This window comes from Eleginops maclovinus, chromosome 3, assembly GCF_036324505.1.
Source record: "Eleginops maclovinus isolate JMC-PN-2008 ecotype Puerto Natales chromosome 3, JC_Emac_rtc_rv5, whole genome shotgun sequence".
Lineage (NCBI taxonomy): Eukaryota > Metazoa > Chordata > Actinopteri > Perciformes > Eleginopidae > Eleginops > Eleginops maclovinus.
In genome coordinates, this window is record NC_086351.1 from 20521706 (window position 1) to 20541175 (window position 19470).

General features: G+C 43.1%; 2 protein-coding genes across 2 annotated transcripts; one reads left to right on the forward strand and one right to left on the reverse strand.

The window, feature by feature from the left end:
* The first annotated feature begins 1484 nt into the window (after positions 1–1484).
* Positions 1485–6110, forward strand: LOC134861823 (uncharacterized). The gene is made up of 9 exons (XM_063879337.1): positions 1485–2186; positions 2487–2564; positions 3019–3124; positions 3423–4159; positions 4293–4476; positions 4747–5004; positions 5105–5276; positions 5608–5756; positions 5873–6110. The coding sequence occupies exons 1-9, from the start codon at positions 1806–1808 to the stop codon at positions 6058–6060; spliced, it is 2253 nt and encodes a 750-aa protein (XP_063735407.1). The 5' UTR covers positions 1485–1805; the 3' UTR covers positions 6061–6110.
* Positions 6111–6396: 286 nt separating this feature from the next.
* Positions 6397–7945, reverse strand: LOC134861824 (uncharacterized). The gene is made up of 3 exons (XM_063879339.1): positions 7542–7945; positions 6837–7052; positions 6397–6661 (listed from the first exon to the last, which is right to left on the reverse strand). Exons 1-3 carry the CDS (start codon positions 7787–7789, stop codon positions 6502–6504), a joined length of 624 nt encoding a protein of 207 aa, XP_063735409.1. The 5' UTR covers positions 7790–7945; the 3' UTR covers positions 6397–6501.
* Between the last annotated feature and the right edge of the window lie 11525 nt (positions 7946–19470).

Sequence of the window (19470 nt, forward strand, 5' to 3'; positions counted from 1 at the left end):
AGGAGACGTGTGTGGATTTCTGGCCAATTGATGCTTTATAGGTTTTACTTTCTGGCGTATGTGTCAGCACTGGGCTCATGGCCTTTTCCTCTCTTCTTTTTTTTCAGGAAATCTTCCAGCTGGCTCTGTGTGTGGAATTACACCCTAGGATCCAAGCAGGGCCGGCACACAGAAAAGAAAACAGCTGTCAGACAATGAATCACTGTTCTGTGACCAGATAAGTGGCTTTCCTGAGGAGTAGATGAGGAAGTTGGGACGCATCCAGAATCCCACATACACACAATCTCTCACGTGCATATGTATATAGGCACACACTTTATGCATATTTGCACTTACTGTATATCCGAACGCTCATGAGGCTACACACATAGAGAAACTCATTTACAAGTGTCAACCTCTTTTCCTGCTCGGACTAAATCTGTCATACCTACAATATTTCATACTTCACAGTGTTAAATATTTTACTGAGCCAACATAAACTCCACCGAATCCCCTACTGGATATATACAGTAACATGTTGCATGCTACAGTCAGATCCTGTAGAGAGGAAGAAAAAAATGTCAGACTTTCTAAAAATGTTTTTGTTTTTCTAGACTTCTTTTAAGTCTATCGTCTCACTTTGGCAGCAGCGCGGCTTTGCAATACCAACAGCGCACATCCTCAGACTGACCCCTGTGAACCCAGCCAGCAGCACCGCACAACCACCTCAGAGCCTGCGGAGCTCAATGCCGCCTCAGTCTCACACATTACTGTGAGGGGCTCAACGGTCTCATGGCACAGAGGAGGCTCTTAGAGGAGTCGAAGGCTCAAAGTGTAGTACATGTGTGTGTTATGGGATTAAACAAACTGCAGGAATATGGGCATAATAGTCAGCCAGATGTGGATATTATGCAGTTTGAAGTTTACGTCTTTACTATAAAACTACTTACAATACTGGCTTCTCCATTGGAACATTTCAGAATCTTTAAATTCCATTACAAATCGATGCCAACATACAATACCAATTGATACCAATTGGAAGTTGTAGGCAGCCTGATGCAAAAGCTCGAGCACCAGGAACTGAATGTTATTACAATAAGTTCCCAGTATCTTGTTCATGTTTTCATATTCATAACAAACCAGATTTCATGAAACAAGTTTACCTCAAATACACATTGCTGACACCCATTTTAAATACATTTCCATACTAGAGATGTGATGTTTAAAGAAATGTGTAACAAAATAATCTACAAATAACTATCTACAATAAATTAAACTGAGGAAAAAATAAACGTGGGGTGAATAAATAGGAAATGTTATACAAAGGTATACAAAATAAAGAAAATACTTTAAAAATGTAATCGATGTAGAGTGGGTTGTTCATAGTTTTCCAAGTGTTGGGTGATTGTTTTTAACCCAAGTTGCCCAGCCATTGTCTTGTATCATATCCATGATCAGCAATGTGAATAGATGATAAGTGACCATTTTATCCCATATGTATTCTACTTCGCTTAAAGACCTCATGACACCTAGAGACTACCTTTTTTTATTTAGTCTAAAATAACTTTTATTTTCGATTTGAAATACATAATTGTGATAAATATGCCCGGTTCTCTGTTATTTTCGAAATTTGTACGCAAGCCACTGAAATCCACAGGCCAGTGTCTTGACAACGTTCCAACATAAAGATGACGTATGCTCCGGAACGCTTTTAGACCTGATTGCACCTGCTGCCACCCTTGACCTTGATCATTTCTAGTCACAGTAAGTCGTACTCGCAGTTTTAGCATCTTTAAAGTTTTGTTCTTAATATTTTTGTTGAGAACATGCCTGAGCGGTGTGTTGCAGCGTATTGTTCAAACACCAGGGAGAACGGTTTTACCCTTCATCGGTTTCCGAAAGACCCTGCTTTGTGTGAACTCTGGACGCAACAAGTTTGTAGGACAAGAGCTGGTCCGAAAGGAACAGTATGGAAGCCAAGCTCGTCGTCTGTACTTTGCTCAGCGCATTTTGAAGAGGAGTGCTACGACTCGATCCCCGCTCTGAAGGAGCAGCTTGGTATTGATGTTCGTCTGAAGAAGGTTTTGCTGCCCAATTCGGTTCCGCGTATATTTCATCGAGGGACAAGCTCGAGGTTAGCCCCGGGGGCGAACGGCGACGTCAAGAGCCGGAGGTCTCATGCTCTGGAGAAAAGGCAGAGATTGGAGGTACGTACCTTCTTATTTTGGACTATATTTTAATAATGGAAGGGAAATGAAATGCAAAGGAATGAGTGTTTGGCACTGTGTAAACAGCTTGCGGTGGTTCTTCATAGTTGAAGTTGGCGCTAGCTCTGAACACTTCAGCTCAGCTGGCTACTAGTGCTAAGTGCTTTAGCTATTCAGCTAAGTTCACCTCAGAGTGTTAGCAAAAAGTCAAGTCTCAAGTGTTTGTTTTAGGTTTGCGGTAGCGTTTTTTTCCCCCTCCAACTCACGCTAAATCTTGTGATTTATTTATTTATGTTTCAGGTACTACAGGAATGCCAGTCTGAGTATGTTGCTGAAGAGGAAAGCGATGACTTTCCTGACGGGGACCCATCTACTGATGTAAGTTTTCGGAAAGCGTTCAGGTCAACTAAGTTACTGACTAAAGATTTTATTTGACTAACTACACACAGCATTACAGTATATCAAGTGCCAGTGCCCCCTCTCTCAGACCTTCACCCTCACCATCTCCAGAGGTGTTAAAAGTAAAAGTACTTTTGTGGTGTAATTACAACAGTAGCACATATAACATAACCGTTACACCATTTACTCCATTGTACCTAACTAGATAGATGGACTGTCATTACTGAAAAACACTAAAAACCTAACAAGGACCCACCACAAACTCAATTCAACCAGTGCAGAATCAGCTGATTGTAAGACAAATACACTGGTCTACTTTTTACTAGGTTACCTGTGTTGGAAGGAAACTCTATTTTTTAGTTTTTTTTTTAACTTTTACACACACACACATATGTATACACACATTTATTTATTTACTTACTTATTTATTCAGGTGAATTCAACAGAAGATCAGCACAGTGACTTTTCCGTTCAAGTGTGTCTGAGGCCACCAACAAGGACGGTGGCTATGCAGTTCAAAGGAAGGGGACGGACTAAAGGTATTTTATCATTTATGTACGTATTTTAGCCAAACAGATGTCCGGGGAAACGGGTCTTTTCAGCATTGCATCTTGTGTAGATAGATACATCACTAATGACAATCCTTTTCTATGTCAAACATCTATTTTCACATCTACACAAGAATGTTGGAAAAACTATCTGTCTTAGGAAAAGACTATTTTACAATCTACAAATTTACTAGTGCGAGCAAGCTTCACAAAAAGTTGTGTGTATTGAATGAAGATTTCCTTCAAGCTGACACTGATTTCTATATACTAAACATTGTTTTTTCCCCAGGTGTGCAGGCTACTACATCAATGGTCACTGTTGGGACTCAGACTGAGGATGACTGCTTTTGCTTTCACAACACCGACAACTCAACCTCTTGTGGCTCTGACTCAGATGACAACATGTCGACAGATGATCCCGACTACAAGCTGCCGTCCTCTGATGATTCAGCTGAAGAGAGTCCTGAACACAATACTCCACCAGTGCCGCCACCTGAGGCGCCAGCAGGTAGCGTTTTTCTTGTGTTCTGGGAATGCCTGGTGACGCTGTTGTCAACATGGTGCAGCTGTGGACTTTGTGGGAGCAGGTCACTGTCCTGGCAGTGTAAAGAAGTAGGAACACAGTTGCAGGTCACCATCCAGTGCGGGGGATGTGGGAACCAAGGACTATGGAACAGTCAACCTTTCTTCGGCAGAACAGCAGCTGGGAATGTGTTGTTGTCCGCTGCCATTCTCTTCAGTGGGGCCACTGTCACCAAGGTGCTGCGTGTCCTATCCAGATTGGGCGTTGCTGTGATGTCGGAAAGATCGTTCTTCAGACATCAGGACCAGGTGCTTTTCAAAGCTGTGAAGCGAGTTTGGGGCGAGCAGCAGTTTGCCATGCTCTGTCTGCTACAGGCAGAAGGGGAACCCATCGTGTGTGGTGGTGACGGGCGTGCCGACACCCCAGGGCATTGCGCTAAGTACGGCACCTACTCAACAATGGAGCTCCGGAAAACAGCTGTTATTGACGTACAACTTGTACAGGTACATTTCAGATGTATTATGCCTCTATGTGAGTCCTGCCCAGTATAGAAAACACACTCTTCTGTCGTAGTAAGGACAATTTTATACTAGTCAATGTTATGCTCATCAAAATCTCCTGCTTTTTATGTTTTAGAGCAATGAGGTTGGAGGGTCCTACCACATGGAGAAAGTGGGACTGCAGCGATCCCTTGAGAAAGTCCAGGGCTTTGTGGATGTCGGAACTCTCGTGACAGACAGACACATAGGCATCAACATGATGATTAGAGAGGACCATCCAGACATCACGCACCAGTTTGACATATGGCATGTAGCCAAGAGTAAGTGCAACATGTTTAAACCTGTTTAATGTAATTTTTAAGAGAGACTTGAAGCACTACCTTGACATTCCTTTTTGAAAGATATGATTTTTTGGGTTTGGACAAATTTTATGTGTGAAATCCTTGTGTGTGTGGAGGACAGGGCCTATTTCAGGCTATTACAGGCTGTTCATGTATCTAAAAAGGGTTTTAGTTATGCCCTTGGAGTCAAGACCTTCAAGCAGTACATTAGATTTCTATTTATTTATTCATCTACACATGTTTACTCAGGTGTCAAGAAGAAGCTGCAGAGCCTTGGACAAACTAGAGGTTGCCAGGACCTCAAACCCTGGGTGGGAAGTATTATAAACCATCTGTACTGGTCCGTGGTCTCGACGCCTCCTGGCAGTGGACAACTTGTGGTGGACAAATGGACATCAGTCATCGATCACATCCACAACAGGCACACCGGGTTCGAGGGACTGTTCTCTTCTTGTGCGCACGGAGTCCTGGAAGGCAGGGAACAGCGTAAACCGTGGCTGAGTTGTCGTTAGTATACTCCTAATGTTTATTTTACAGAGATTGTGATCACAGTATCATGTTGCATCATGTTGCATAATTTACATGTATTTTGTACAATGTTCTTCAGATACGAAGGTGTCTATTGAAGTGGAGAAGATCATCCGGAACAAGAGGCTGTGTGCAGATATACAACGCCTGTCCCCGTCACACCAGACATCCTACCTCGAAGCATTCCATAGCGTGATTACCCACTTTGCGCCAAAGATGTGCCACTTTTCATACAAAGGGATGGAGAGCAGGTAATCAAAGAAATATTCCGTGAAACATTCTTTTAGGACATTATTACATTCTATTACATTACACTTGCCAGACGCTTTTATCCAGAGCGACTTACAATCGAGGACAAAATCACAGCTTGCAACATTTGCAGTGCACAGGAAATGTACATGTCCTGAAGTGGTTTTGTAGGCAAGGGTCAGGGCCTTGTGCCTGGTTTGGGCAGCCACTGTTAGGCAGTGCAACCTGATAAATAGAGGGGTAACATGGGCTCTTTTGGGTTGACTTGTTTATGTTTCGCTGTTAAGAATGGTCATCTTGTTCCTGATTATTCTGTTTGTGTTCTGTTCTTAGAGGGATCCTGGCTGCTTTGCATTTCAACGAGAATGCCAACAGGGAGCAGCGGAGCAGACACGATGGCGAGATGATGTTCAACCTGCGGTATCCAAAGTATAAGAAGGGCGGCTACATTGTGAGGAAAGTCTTACAGGAGCCATCTTTTGGTAAGCATAATAGAAAGTTGATTGCAGATATGATTTGTATTTTGAGATGTACATAGTCGTGTGTCATATCTATGGTTGGATTAATTTGAACCTTGTCCCATATTCCTCTGCAACAGGCTATGCTGAAGAGCTGATGCGGATGGTGGAGGCCATGTGTCGAGGTGAGGACTACAACGGTGATGACTTTGACATCCCAGACCCGTCCCCTGTTACAGAGCCACTCAATGCATCATTCGAAAAGCCGGATAAGAGGGCAGCAGTCAATGCACATATGACCCGCTTTAGCATTACAAATAACACCTAAATGTACACATGAGAACCGGACTGAATGGAATAAACACAAACTTAATTTCATCTTTGCCGTGAGTGCTTTGATTTACTGTGTTGGGAACCTCCTGCTCCATCCTCACCTTGGTGTTCTGAAAAGTGTCATTACAGGGTGTGTAGTATGTCTGTGTTGCTACAGTTTTCCCCCCTTATCCATGTGGGCTTGTATTGCATTGTCCCTGAAGTACAGCACATCTTAGACACCGTATGATCAAAAATATCAGCTACCCTTCCATGGTGAAGGTGTAAATTGATTTGCTAGGCCTATTTGTTGTAAGCTGTTGTAAGTTGTAAAAATGAAGACACATTCATGTGAAGCCAGAGGTATCATGTATTGACATTCATTTTCATGTATTTACAAACTCATGTATTTAAACTAAAAAAACAAAATTAACAAGTTAACAGCATACATGTATCATCACGGGCTGTTGGTGTCCTGGAACCCCCTGTAATCAATGGAGGGAAAAGTTCTCCGGATACACCACACCACACAGGAAGGTATGGGGACCCTGACATGTCTTCCCAGGTACTCGTAGCACCATCGCACAAACTGTCTGTATCCAGTGTACCTCTTCCACCTAAAAGTTGAAAGAAAATCAGAAGAAAAACACAGGTGTTTTAGATGTAGGCCTAGGCCTACTGTAACCTACATGACAGTTCGTTTTACGCATACATTTACGTCATTGGTGATATCAAATCATACAATTCCTACTAGTCCATACAAATGATTTTACAATAGGATTGTATACTCACTCGTTTCCCTCTACATCCCCGTATTCTTGCCGATAGTGGAAATGTGCGGTGCGCAGAACATGCAGATTCAGACAAACTGGCTCAAAGCCAGAATGTTCTGTGATGCAGCGGGTGTCTGCTCCCTCCTCCTCTCTCCTCTCGCACACTCTTGACTGTTCGCGGCAGCACACCGACTCCACTACCAGTGGCATTGGCTCACATCTCCCACAAGAACACCTAAAATATAACAGATAAAGGCAAGGGGCTTGAAACAATCTTACAATTGTCACAGAACTTTACAAAGTGTCAATGTCATGGGTTGATTCGCGTGAAAAGCCGACGTAGAACTAGCCTAATCGCGGAAGGATGGCCACTGGTCAGGAGCTAGGTTATAGCATAGGCTACTACTGGGTTATAGCATAGGCTACTGTATGAGTATGACGCAGGGCAAACTAATATAGTAGACCTAATTGGTATTTTCATCGCTCTCAAAAAAAATAACATAACTAAATAAAGATTAAGACTATGACAAGCACCGGGAAACAACAATGGCCCTTTGCGATCTGTAGGCTAGTAATGGTGACTATTTGGCTAATTCTGGGAGGTGAGGAGGCAGACTGCACACACACATGCTCGCTGGTGCAAACGCTGGTTGTGGTGGATATTACAAAGTACAATATCTTACGGAGTGTTCATTGTCAGAAAAGTGAACAAGAAGGAAGTTACCATTCCACGTGCTGTAGTCTGCCAAAATCCATAGGCATCCGACCGTCTGCCACAGCAGCACCACCAACAGCGCCTTCTGCCTCGCCATCCGAACTTTCCGTAGAACCCTGTGGCTCCAACTCATCCAAGTATGGCTCGTATCTATAGGGCATAACGCCCCTCACATTGTCCTCCAGCATTGGGTCGGACTCTGCCACTTCGAAAAATGTGTCAGGATCCGAGGATGAATCGGAGTTGTCAGAATCCATGTTGTTGACAGGTGTCAGGATAGTCGTGAGTGACAGGTGGGATAGTGTCTTGACCAAGGAGCCGTTCCGGAGTGTACGTCATAGGTCATGTGACTGACTAATAGGAAGGTCGGTAGCAGATCGCAAAAATCGCACTTTTAAAAGACCGTACAAACTCAATTTCTCTATCATAATGATTAAAACCAACTTCAAGTGACTATTTTGTATGTGTACTTTCAATGTGTGTATGTATATTACTTTATTTTCCACGTGTCATGAGGTCTTTAAGAATGCTTGATTCTGATTGGTTGGGAGGAGGGCATTAACCCGGCAGGTTGCCCGCTGACTTGTCGGTTCTTGCTGCTGACTGAGCACAGCGTCATCAAATAATAGATCAATACGCCACTTGTATTTTTTCTATCACAGAAATTTCAAACATGAGGTCCATTGTAAAAATAAACCTTGTTTAAAAAAGTTTCTAAAATGTGTCGGAAATCTATCGGAGGGTCAGTCGATACATAGTTTCACAAGCGAGATACAATGTAGCAGCTACGTTATTAAATTAGTGATCAGATGCAGCCTTGTGTGGTTGCTATAGAAACTAATTAGCTACAGCTGAGCTAACGTTATTCACCGTAGCTCTAAACATCGCAGCGTTTTAAAAATGGACGAATTCATCCATCCATCCATCCATCCATCTTCTCCCGCTTTTCCGTCAAAGTCGCGGAGGTAACAGCTCCAGCAGAGAGCCCCAAACTTCTCTTTCCCTGGCCACATCAACCAGCTCCGACTGGGGGATTCCAAGGCGCTCCCAGGCCAGCAAAGAGATATAATCCCTCTACCTGGTCCTAGGTCTGCCTCTCGGTCTCCTCCCAGCTGGACGTGCCTGTAACACTTCCCTAGGGAGGCGCCCAGGTGGCATCCTTACTAGGTGCCCGAACCACCTCAACTGGCTCCTTTCAACGCGAAGGAGCAGTGGTTATACTCCGAGTCCCTCCCGGATGACTGAACTTCTCACCTTATCCCTAAGGGAGATGCCAGCCACCCTGCGGAGAAATCCCATTTCGGCCGCTTGTATCCGCAATCTCGTTCTTTCGGTCATGACCCACCCTTCATGACCATAGGTGAGGGTAGGAACGAAGATGGCCCGGTAGACAGAGCTTTGCCTTCTGGCTCAGCTCTCTTTTCGTCACAATGGTGCGGTAAAGCGACCTGCAGTACCGCTCCTGCTGCTCCGATTCTCCGGCCCATCTCACGTTCCATTGTTCCCTCACTCGAGAACAAGACCCCGAGATACTTGAACTCCTTCACTTGGGGTAAGGCTTCATTCCCTACCTGGAGTGGACAGTCCATCGGTTTCCTGCTGAGAACCATGGCCTCAGATTTGGAGGTGCTGATCCTCATCCCAGCCGCTTCACACTCGGCCGCGAACCGATCCAGTGAGTGCTGAAGGTCACAGACCGACGAAGCCATCCACATCATCTGCAAAAAGCAGCGGTGCAATCCTAAGCCCACCAAACTGCAAACCCCCTCCCCCATGACTACGCCTCAAAATCCTGTCCTGGCGGAGGCCAACCCTCGCCGGAAATCGTTCCGACGTGCTACCGAGGACCCGGACACAGCTCTCGCTTTGGGAGTACAGAGATTGGATGGCCCTGAGTAGAGACCCACTCACCCCAGACTCCCGCAGCACCTCCCACAGTATCTCCCTGGGAACCCGGTCATACGCATTCTCCAAATCCACAAAGCCCATGTAGACCGGATGAGCGTACTCCCAGGCCCCCTCCAGGATCCTTGCAAGAGTAAAAAGCTGGTTCGTCATTCCACGACCAGGACGAAATCCACATTGTTCCTCCTCAATCTGAGGTTCGACAATCGGCCGGACCTTCCTTTCCAGCACCTGAGAGTAAACTTTCCCGGGGAGGCTGAGTAATGTGATGCCTCTATAATTGGCACACACCCTCTTCCACGCAATGTTGATGAGACGTGTCAACCATGACAGTCCCTCAACACCCAGAGCCTTCAGCATTTCTGGGCGGATCTCATCCACCCCCGGGGCTTTGCCACTGTGGAGCTGTTTGACTTCATCAGTGACTTCCCCCTGTGAGATTGGAGTTGATCCCCCTTCATACTCCAGCTCCGCCTCTTACATAGAGGGCGGAGTTGTCAGGTTCAGGAGTTCCTCAAAGTGCTCCTTCCACCACCCTAACACACTATCAGTTGAGGTCCACAGCGTCCCATCCTTACTGTACACAGCTTGTATGGTTCCCTGCTTCCCCTTCCTGAGGTGTCAGACGGTGTTCCAGAACAACTTTGGTGCCTACCGAAAGTCCTTCTCCATGGCTTCTCCGAACTTCTCCCACACCCGCTGCTTTGCCTCGGCCACGGCTGAGGCTGCTGCCCTTCGGGCCTGTCGATACCTTGCAACTGCGTCAGGAGTACCCAGGGATAACATATCCCAAAAGGCCTCCTTCTTCAGTCGGACGGCTTCCCTGACCACCGGTGTCCACCAGGAGGTTCGAGGGTTACCGCCCCTTGAGGCCCCTAAGACTTTGAGACCGCAGCTCCCCGCCGCAGCTTCAGCAATAGAGGCTTTGAACACCGCCCACTCAGGTTCAATGTCCCCAGCCTCCACAGGGAAGCCTGAAAAGCTCCGCCGGAGGTGTGAGTCGAATGCCTCCTGAACTTGGGATTCCTCCAGATGTTCCCAGTTCACCCGCACTACACGTTCGGGCTTACCAGGTCTGTCCAGATGCTTCCCCTGCCACTCGACCCAACTCACCACCAGATGGTGATCAGTTGACAACTCCGCCCCTCTCTTCACCCGAGTGTCCAAAACATGCGGCCTCAGGTCCGATGATACGATAACAAAATCGATCATGGACCTTCTGCCAAGGGTGCTCTGGTACCACGTACACTTATGAGCATCCTTATGTTCGAACATGGTGTTTGTTATGGCCAATCCATGACTAGCACAGAAGTCCAGTAACAAACCACCACTCTGGTTCAGATGGGGGGCCGTACCTCCCAATCACGCCCTTCCAAGTGTCTCCATCATTGCCCACGTGTGCGTTGACTAAGGGGTCCCCTTCGGGAGCCCCTTACAGGACTTTTTTCAGGGTCTCCAAGAAGGCCGAATACTCTGAACTGCTGTTTGGTGAAGAAACACACTCCTCAATGTCAGTTTCCGTAATTTATTGACAAGGATAACGACACCCTGAAACAGAGTAATGCAGCAAGATAAGCTGACAAAGTATTACATCCATGCAATTTACTCAACACAAATATATACCACGAAACAGAGTATAGTAGTATAACAGTATAATATATATATATATATATATATATATATATATAGTATAATATAATAGTGGAAACAGTCTTACATGAATGAGTGGACGAACGTCTCAACTCGAGGCGGAGTGAATGAACAATGTTGAAACTAAAATGGCCGCTCGGCACTACCGGGTCAGAGCACGGCATAACCGGGCAGCGACAGCAGTGACACTGCCCTCTAGTGGCCGGCAATAAACTCTTCATTTGGTGCATAAGCACACACAACAGTCAGAGTTTTCCCCCCCATAACCCGCAGGCGTAGGGAGGCGACCCTCTCGTCCACTAGGGTAAACTCCAACAAAGCGGCACTCAACCTGGGGTTTGTGAGTATCCCCACACCCGCTCGGCGCCTCACACCTTGGGCAACTCCGGAGAAGAATAGAGTCCAACCCCTACCAAGAAATAAGGTTCCAGAGCCGACGCTGTGCGTAGAGGTGAGCTCCACCAGATCCAACTGGTAACGCTCCACCTCCCGCAAAAGCTCCGGCTCCTTCCCCCCCAGAGAGGTGACGTTCCACGTCCCAAAAGCCAGCTTCTGTCGTCTGAGTCTGGTCCGTCGAGACCCTCTGCTTTCACTGCCACCCTTCTGGCAGCGCACCCGACCCCATCGCTGTTTCCCGTAGGTGGTGGGCCCGCGGGACGGGGAAGCGGAGGTGTTGCCCACGTTGCTTATTCGGGCTGTGCCCAGCCGGGCTCCGTGGGTCTTAACAAAAAACATTAGTAACGCCACCCTTTGAGTGTTTTGTAAATTAATAGTTTTTTCTTGTTTATTAAACTCCTCAAACCCTGCATCTTGAGTATGAGCATTATGACATCTGTCTGTGTGTACGTTCTATAAGTTGTGTGTGTCTGCATGTAAGAATTGTATTAAACAGTAGTAATCAAATCAGCACTCAGTTTCAGGCAACCTCATTTAGTTGCAATGCAGCTTTCAAAGAAAATCAATCTCTCCTGCCAGAGAGTTCTCTACATTTCTCCTCACTTGCAAGACTCTCCTCCTACCAATCATATTTGATTGGAAAGTAATGAAATTTCTTTTTAAGGAAATGATACAAGTTTACGAGGATCATGTCATTGGGGAGAAAGAGGAAAGTCTTATCTCGGTTTGGTTTTAGGAGAAGTGTCTATTCCTTTCACAATCCCCTTGTATGAAATTACCTTGCTTTTATATCTGCTCTACCATCTGGGTCCTATTACCTCGGCAACTGATGAGATAGCCTAAAATGGTTTCAATTGTCTCTAAGAAAAGAATATTGCAGTTTACCCAACAAACGTCATGTGGGGGTAGCAGCTGAACCACTCTCCAAAATGGTTGGATCCCATTTATTCTTATAGTTCCCAAGTCATAAATGTCAGGCTCTTTAAAGACCTACGTATGTTGATTTAGATAACACTGATATTATAGTATTCTATGTTATGTAATGCATAGCGATTCACATAGGATTGGGGCTGGATTTGAGTAAAACACTATTTTTAAACGATAATGTCTTTCAAATCCTTAACATGGAGATTGTGGTATATTTTATCAGAGTTTGGGAAATTGCAGTCGAGTATATAAATAAAAAGCTCTAAGGCTGCTATTAGTGGTGTGAAGAAAGCATATTTATATGAAGCAGCTGGTTGAAAGCAATGTCTTGCGTTAGGGCCAAGAAAGGGATCTGTTTTGGGGGAAAGACATTTACAGAAGGGGGGTCAAAGGGCCAGAGCAACAAGCAAGCAAACATGACAGCCAGTCACAATAACTTTTCTTGGCTTGATGCCAACCACGTCAGCAATATTCCAATACAATGGAATAAACAAATCAAAGATAAACATTTCATATCTCAATTCTGCTAGCTTTTATGGGATCATGACAATTATATGAACAGCGATTTTAGTTCAAACTAAAGGCTTTCTGTAGGTCAACCAATTTGAACAACAGAAAGCCAAACAGAGATGTTAGCATGTTAGTTGTAGACCAAGAATAAGTTATCTCTTTTCCCAAGTCAAACTATATGTTTTGCCTCAAATGGCATGTCAAAGTGGAGACTGAAAGATTGAGACTCTAGGAAAGCTAATGTTTTTTTGTTGCAGTGTGGTTCTTGTGTTGTGTAGCAGTTTCTGTCCGATTATTATTCATTGTGAACAAAGCTTCATTGCCGGTTTAACTACGTAACAGAAGCGTACACCGTCAAATTAAAGCCAAACCAGAGAAAGCTATCCGAACACCAAAAAGTATAGACTTTCTTTCAGATATTTCAACAAGGGAAAACTGAGGAAGAGTTAGTTAGAGATCTTTTTTTATTTAATATCAGTTTGACTTAAAACAAGAATTACTTTCCATTAACTCTAATCTGATAACATGTTTAATTCTAAATAGCTAATGTTTCCATGGTAGCTTAACTAGATAGTTAACTCGGGCTGTGTTTGAAATTGCATACGATCATAGAATCTAAGTATGACGTTATATTGAGTATGAAGTGTCTTCCAAATGTGAGTATGTGTATTTATGTGCATGAGATATACACTGCTGTATGAGTTCGATGGACATACTCAACAGTCCACAATCCATTGTGGTTCCTGAGACTGGTGGATTGGATGCAGAAGGGTAAACTGGGAGCACACTTTAAAATGATTTACTCTTGGATGATAATAAACCATGGCAAGTGACGTTAAGGTTCAGTTAAGAGGAACAGTTGTCCATGCACAATTTAGGGCATTTCAAACTACTTTTAATGAGCGAACACCTTCCATTAGAGTATCCAAAGAGAGATGGCTTCATGCCAGCAACAGGTTTTCTTACAACCTCAATGAAGGATCCCTCTGTGTCACTTTAGTTTGAACTCTGCATGGACTTGCTCCCTGACTGGCTTTAAATATGCAATATGACCAGGAGAAATAACTCATTAAGTTGCAGTCTTGCAGAATATATCTGAGCATGCATCACGTTTTACCACAAACTAAAACCTGATTACCCCATTTCTCTCCATCCCTAAATATCTTCCACATAAACATACAGATTATGGACAGAAACACACTTCCTGCACACCCACCATGCTGATGTAAATGTAATGTTGTTTACTCTGGCTGCATGACAGGGAGTCATTTTATACTCTCCTGTCAACAGCAGTTCAAATAGACCGCACATGCAGTCATCATATGAAGGACCTGCGTAGTGTAAAACCACAACACACCCAACACACTAGAAACATCTGGTCTGATTATACACTAACAACTCGCATGACCAGCCATGCTACAGTAGAGAATATAATAATACTACATAGTTTTTCGGATTTGAAATAATCTGCATGTTTATTTTTATAAGGCTATTAAAAGTTTATTATCTGTATATTGTACATATACTAAGTTATAATTACAGTTACATAAAATAGTTATCAACACATAGTTTAGTTACATGGAGATATATAAGAGACATTCAAAAAGAAAATGAAATACGGTAAGTCAAAATGTTATCAGGCAAACATTACATTTATATATATTTTTGAATCCTGTAATGGTAGTGTCATTATCACTTTAGAATGTAAACTTAGCCGACATTAAGGCTAATAATTACCAAACAATTATATTCACAAAATTGAGTCCCAAATGGATCTATAAGGAGGATCTATGCCTCCTTATAGATCCATTTCAGAGAACTCTTATAAAAAACATTTTTATGACAGCTTTCAGTGATAATCAAAGTGAATTATGTTTATGTCCATGTAGAAAATGATTTTGATCTACTACAGTATCAGAAATGTATCATAAGTCTTATTTAATTATATATTTAGGTCATGTAACTAACTTTCCTGGTGTGATTTCCCACAGTTTGAATGAATAAAGTATGTTACTACGGCTGTCATTTTTTTAAAGACCTTTAATACAAAAGACTGGCAACCTTCTTCTCCAGCATTCCACAGACTGGAGGTTGCCACTGGACCATTGTCAGGCAAATTATCATACAAGTTACCTGTTATAATTAGCATGTCTTATGTCCCTTTTGTTACCTGCTCCTCTATATAAATGATGTTTTGATTTCTGGTAGACGGTGCTCAGATCCTTGTACCAGACGTACCTTTATCAGTCTCCGTGGGGAAATTCAAGAGTTTATGCAGCAACAGATTGAGAAGAAAAACAGCACAGATTCACACAAGGATATGAAATAAAAATAAAAATTATATACAGGTAAGTAACAGTTTTAAAACAAACTGTTAGAACAAACAAGAATTAGAAATTAAGTGGGCATATATACATTTGTAGTGCGTATTGTTAAACATATTGATAAGTATGTGTGCAGAAAGAAGTGCAGGGCAAGTCATTGTGCAGTGCAGGCTTTATGTGCAGTCCGGGTTATTGTCAGTGAGTCACATGGTTAACCCCTTGTTGTGCAGCCTGATGGCTACAGGCACAAAGGAGTTTCCCAGGCGCTTATAGCAGTGCCGGGGTGGGATGAGTCTGTGGCTGAACATACTTCTCATCTTCACTAGCGCTGCATGGAGGGGGTGGGAGGGGTTATCCAGGATACTGTCCAGTTTCCACCTTGTCCTCCCCTCAGCCACCTCCTCCTCCTCTTGATATTGTTAAATGCTCTAATCTTCATTGAATAACACAACTTGATTTGAAGCTTATAGATCTGTTATTTTCTTACCAGGTGATAAAGTGTGGAATTTCCACCACAAGCATACTATTCCTAATTTTTCAAAAATCTTGACTCTTCCCAAAGTATGGCTATACAATGGTTTAAGATTTTAGACCAATCAGAGCAAATGTTGTACAATTTTCCTTATCATGCTAAATAAAGTCTTTGAGATTTTCCATCTCCTCATTGTCTCTTTTTTTCTGCCACATTCCTGAGTAAGAGAGGAAGCAGGTCCTGAGACTAATACCTGCTAACCTCTATGTCCCTAATCTCAGAGAAGAGAGGATCACCTTCCTCCCCTGCCCTCCCTCTCCTCCCGTCAATTTCTCTCTCTCTCTCTCTCTCTCTCTCTCTCTCTCTCTCTCTCTCTCCACACAAACATCTCTTTTCTATTTCTGTTCCTTGCTTTTTCTGTCTGTACGCTTTTCCTACTTTACCAGCTCCTTCTTTCTTACACCTCATTTAGGGTCAATGAGTCACTCAGCTCCACTCTGCATTTCAGCTCCGCATTTTCAATAAAATAGTCGATAAATGGCGGAACATCAGCCATAACAGCCATTAGCTCCCTGTCGCTCCAGCTGACACCTGTTGTTGACCTCTCTGTAACACTCTGGTTTATTTGATTACTCATAAGTGATTACATACAGGTCCAGGCTAACATAGTTTGACACACAGGTTTCTTGTATAACAGTTTGTCTGAAATTTCTGCTACAAAACTTTTCCAGGTTGCATATTTGCTCCAAACAGGCCGTAAAACACCTTACAACATAAGAACTGTCAGATGCTGTAAGTACTATTCTCTGTTTTCCATTACTTACCGTGGACTTTATTCAACATTCTGTTCTGGACTTTTTGTGAAGGAGTAATGTTAGTGTCGCTCCATAAAGTTATAGTCTCATTTGAAAACACGTTAATAACCAAGTACAGCTCTCTATGAACAATGGAAACTTGAATTTGTAATTCTTTCTATCCCTGTAAACTGTTGTAATCTTAGTGTTGTGGGACAGAAGTGATCATAATTGGACTCAAGACAGGAGCTGGCGAGAAACAAAGACTGCTGAGTGAGCTAACAATTACGCATGTTAGCTAGCTTAGCTGGCTAGGTGCATCCTGTATTAAAAGAAAATCCTATTTATTGGTATGCTAATCTAAAAACATGCTTTTTAAATGTGCTTACTGTATAATAGCCAACTCCTAAGACTGTCGCAGAACAGAACGCAGTGGTGGGCCGTCAGGTCGTAAAGTATTGGTGAGTATCGGATATGACTTTTTTACATTTTTTGATATTTTCTTGTCATTTTAAAGTAAATATTGACGCTTCTGCTGGAGATGATGTATGTGGCGTGGCTGTGGTTGCAGTGAAAGGAGACTTGTTGAAGTGTTTTATTTGAGTTTGTTGCTTTAGTAATGGCGCTACATTAGATACCTGTGATGCAACGCCCTGTGTACTGCGTTTATGTCCAATATCAGTGTTTTTTTTAGATGTGACGACATAATAAGGCTATTAAGAGGTGAATCTATTAGGTTAGGAAACTACTGAAGGCCTAGGTGTGAAATGCAAGGCCCGGTTCTGACAGAACGGTGAACACACACATGTAGAGACAGTTTGGTAGCAACATCAGAATTATAGCAGCTGTATAATCGCAAGATAGCCATACCCTGCTTTATAGCCTTTTTTCCTCTTAATGTGACTATCTCATTTGTGAATATTATGTTGTATGGTAGAAGTTTTGAAACCAGAAGATATCACCGCGCCAGTAATCTCAGATAGATATATTAGCCTACCTCTGTACAGCTCAGCGTGAAAAGCCTGTGGGATTGTGATGTCTCGAGCCGAACCCCAGCCCGATTCTGACGATGTTTAAGCAAGAACAGTAGTGTGCTGTGGATCCAGCTGTATGTGACCCACAGCTGACTCTCCCTCATGGCTGTTAGCATGCATGATGGATGTGTCCTTACTGTTTGTACAGTAAGGGGGGGGGGGGGGTTGGGAGTTCTGCTCTCATGCAGTCTGCTCACTAGTATCCCACACTCCTTCTTAAGTTTAAAAACATACCAATGAAATGTTCTTATTACTGAGACCAGGCCAAATGATACATTAAAACAGTGTGTTAGCACCAGACTGGACTTGTCAGTTTCTTCCGAAATGCTGTACCTGCCGTTGGAGAGCTGAGCACTTACACCGGCAGCATAAGGGACGAGGCACTGAGAGGATGAATGACAAGTGTCTAAGCTTTTATTCAAAGCTAAACAGGTCACTATAAAGATATTCACTGGTAATTTCTTCACTCTGGATTCACTCTGTAGTCAGCTATCAGCCTCTGCCAGCTGGCTACTTCGGGAAGACACTTTCACAACTCACTCTTTAAACTTTCAAGTCAAAGCTCCCTTAAATTAAGAGGGCTATTTTGTTTGATGCCTCATCTCAAATTAAGGACCTGGGATTTAGGCCCTTTGGCGCCGTTGTTACATCAATTTCGATGTGACATGACTTCTTTACAGAAAAACCACAAATGAGAAGGGATCTTAAGAAGAGATTAAGGAAAAATCATGCTTGAAATTAAGACTGAGACTAGAAACACCACCAGGTATGAGACAAAAGCATTGTTCACGCTTGAATTGAACAAGCGTTTTAAGTTTACATTTTATCATAACAAACCCTCATAACAAAAATGTCGATTTTCCTCATAAAATGTTAAAGTGATGACAGAAAAATGTCAGTTTGTCAAAAATGGTATACTTCTAAAAAAAATATGAAAATCGTGTCAAATAGACCGTCTGCACAGACAGCTTTGTTTTTACGGAGCTCTGTGGTTTATGTCTGTGGCGCCATCTTGTATACAGCTGTCATGTTCTCACGAGAATTGATATTTCTTATACAACAGCGCCACGATATTCATCCTATATTTTTCAACAAACAGAGCATAGTGTGCTTAAAAAATAAAAAATGCGATAAAGCATGACTTGGAGTCTCAGGGTCTGCGCTCTTATCCTACCTCAAGGATCGCAGCTAACGGGTAACGTTGAGAGGTTCTGGGTCCGACTCTCAACTGGGTTCCCCCAGGGGTCTATCCTGGGTCCCTTCCTCTTCCCTCTGTACACAAACTCTCTTGGTTCTCTCATTCTCTTTAATGAGTTCTCCTACTGCAGCTACACAGATGACACACACCTAATTCTCTCTTTTCCCCGGTCTGAGACCGAGGCGGTCGCTCGCATCTCTGCGTGTCTGGCTGACATCTCTCAGTGGATGGCTGCTCACCACCTGAAAAAATAAAACAAATTACATGGTATAATGTGTTGCAAAAAAAAAAAAAAAAATACTCCATAGTAGGCCTATAGTATCTAGAAAATATTAGAACAATAACTAGTAGAAGTATGTTGAACATTTTTGAAAACATAACAATATATTGAAACTTTCAAGAACCTAGTATATTCGGTGGAGAATAAAAAATGACAAGGTATATAGTATGTCCAAAATAATATAAAAAGATGTATTATAATATGTGGGGAATATCACAAACCTCATAGTATAGGATATCAAAAACTTCCGTAAAAATAACTCTAAGTATAGTAGAAGGATGCACATTAATCTCAGGCCCTGGTGGACAGAAGTTCAGAGGCCATACAGAGGTAATTTGCAATAATTTGCAGTGCAATTTCTCAGTTCCAAATTATAAATGCATAGTCCCCCCTAATAGATGTGTTTCATAACCAAGACAGCCTTTACCTGAGCGGGTGCAGTGTCATC

Coding starts and splice junctions, on each gene's coding strand:
- LOC134861824 (XM_063879339.1), bottom strand. CDS start 7,789: ATGGATTCTGACAACTCCGATTCATCCTCGGATCCTGACACATTTTTC. Junction 7,053..7,541: donor AGACTACAGCACGTGGAATG/GTAACTTCCTTC, acceptor GTTATATTTTAG/GTGTTCTTGTGGGAGATGTG. Junction 6,662..6,836: donor GGGGATGTAGAGGGAAACGA/GTGAGTATACAA, acceptor TTCAACTTTTAG/GTGGAAGAGGTACACTGGAT.
- LOC134861823 (XM_063879337.1), top strand. CDS start 1,806: ATGCCTGAGCGGTGTGTTGCAGCGTATTGTTCAAACACCAGGGAGAAC. Junction 4,160..4,292: donor TTGACGTACAACTTGTACAG/GTACATTTCAGA, acceptor TTTATGTTTTAG/AGCAATGAGGTTGGAGGGTC. Junction 4,477..4,746: donor CATATGGCATGTAGCCAAGA/GTAAGTGCAACA, acceptor ATGTTTACTCAG/GTGTCAAGAAGAAGCTGCAG.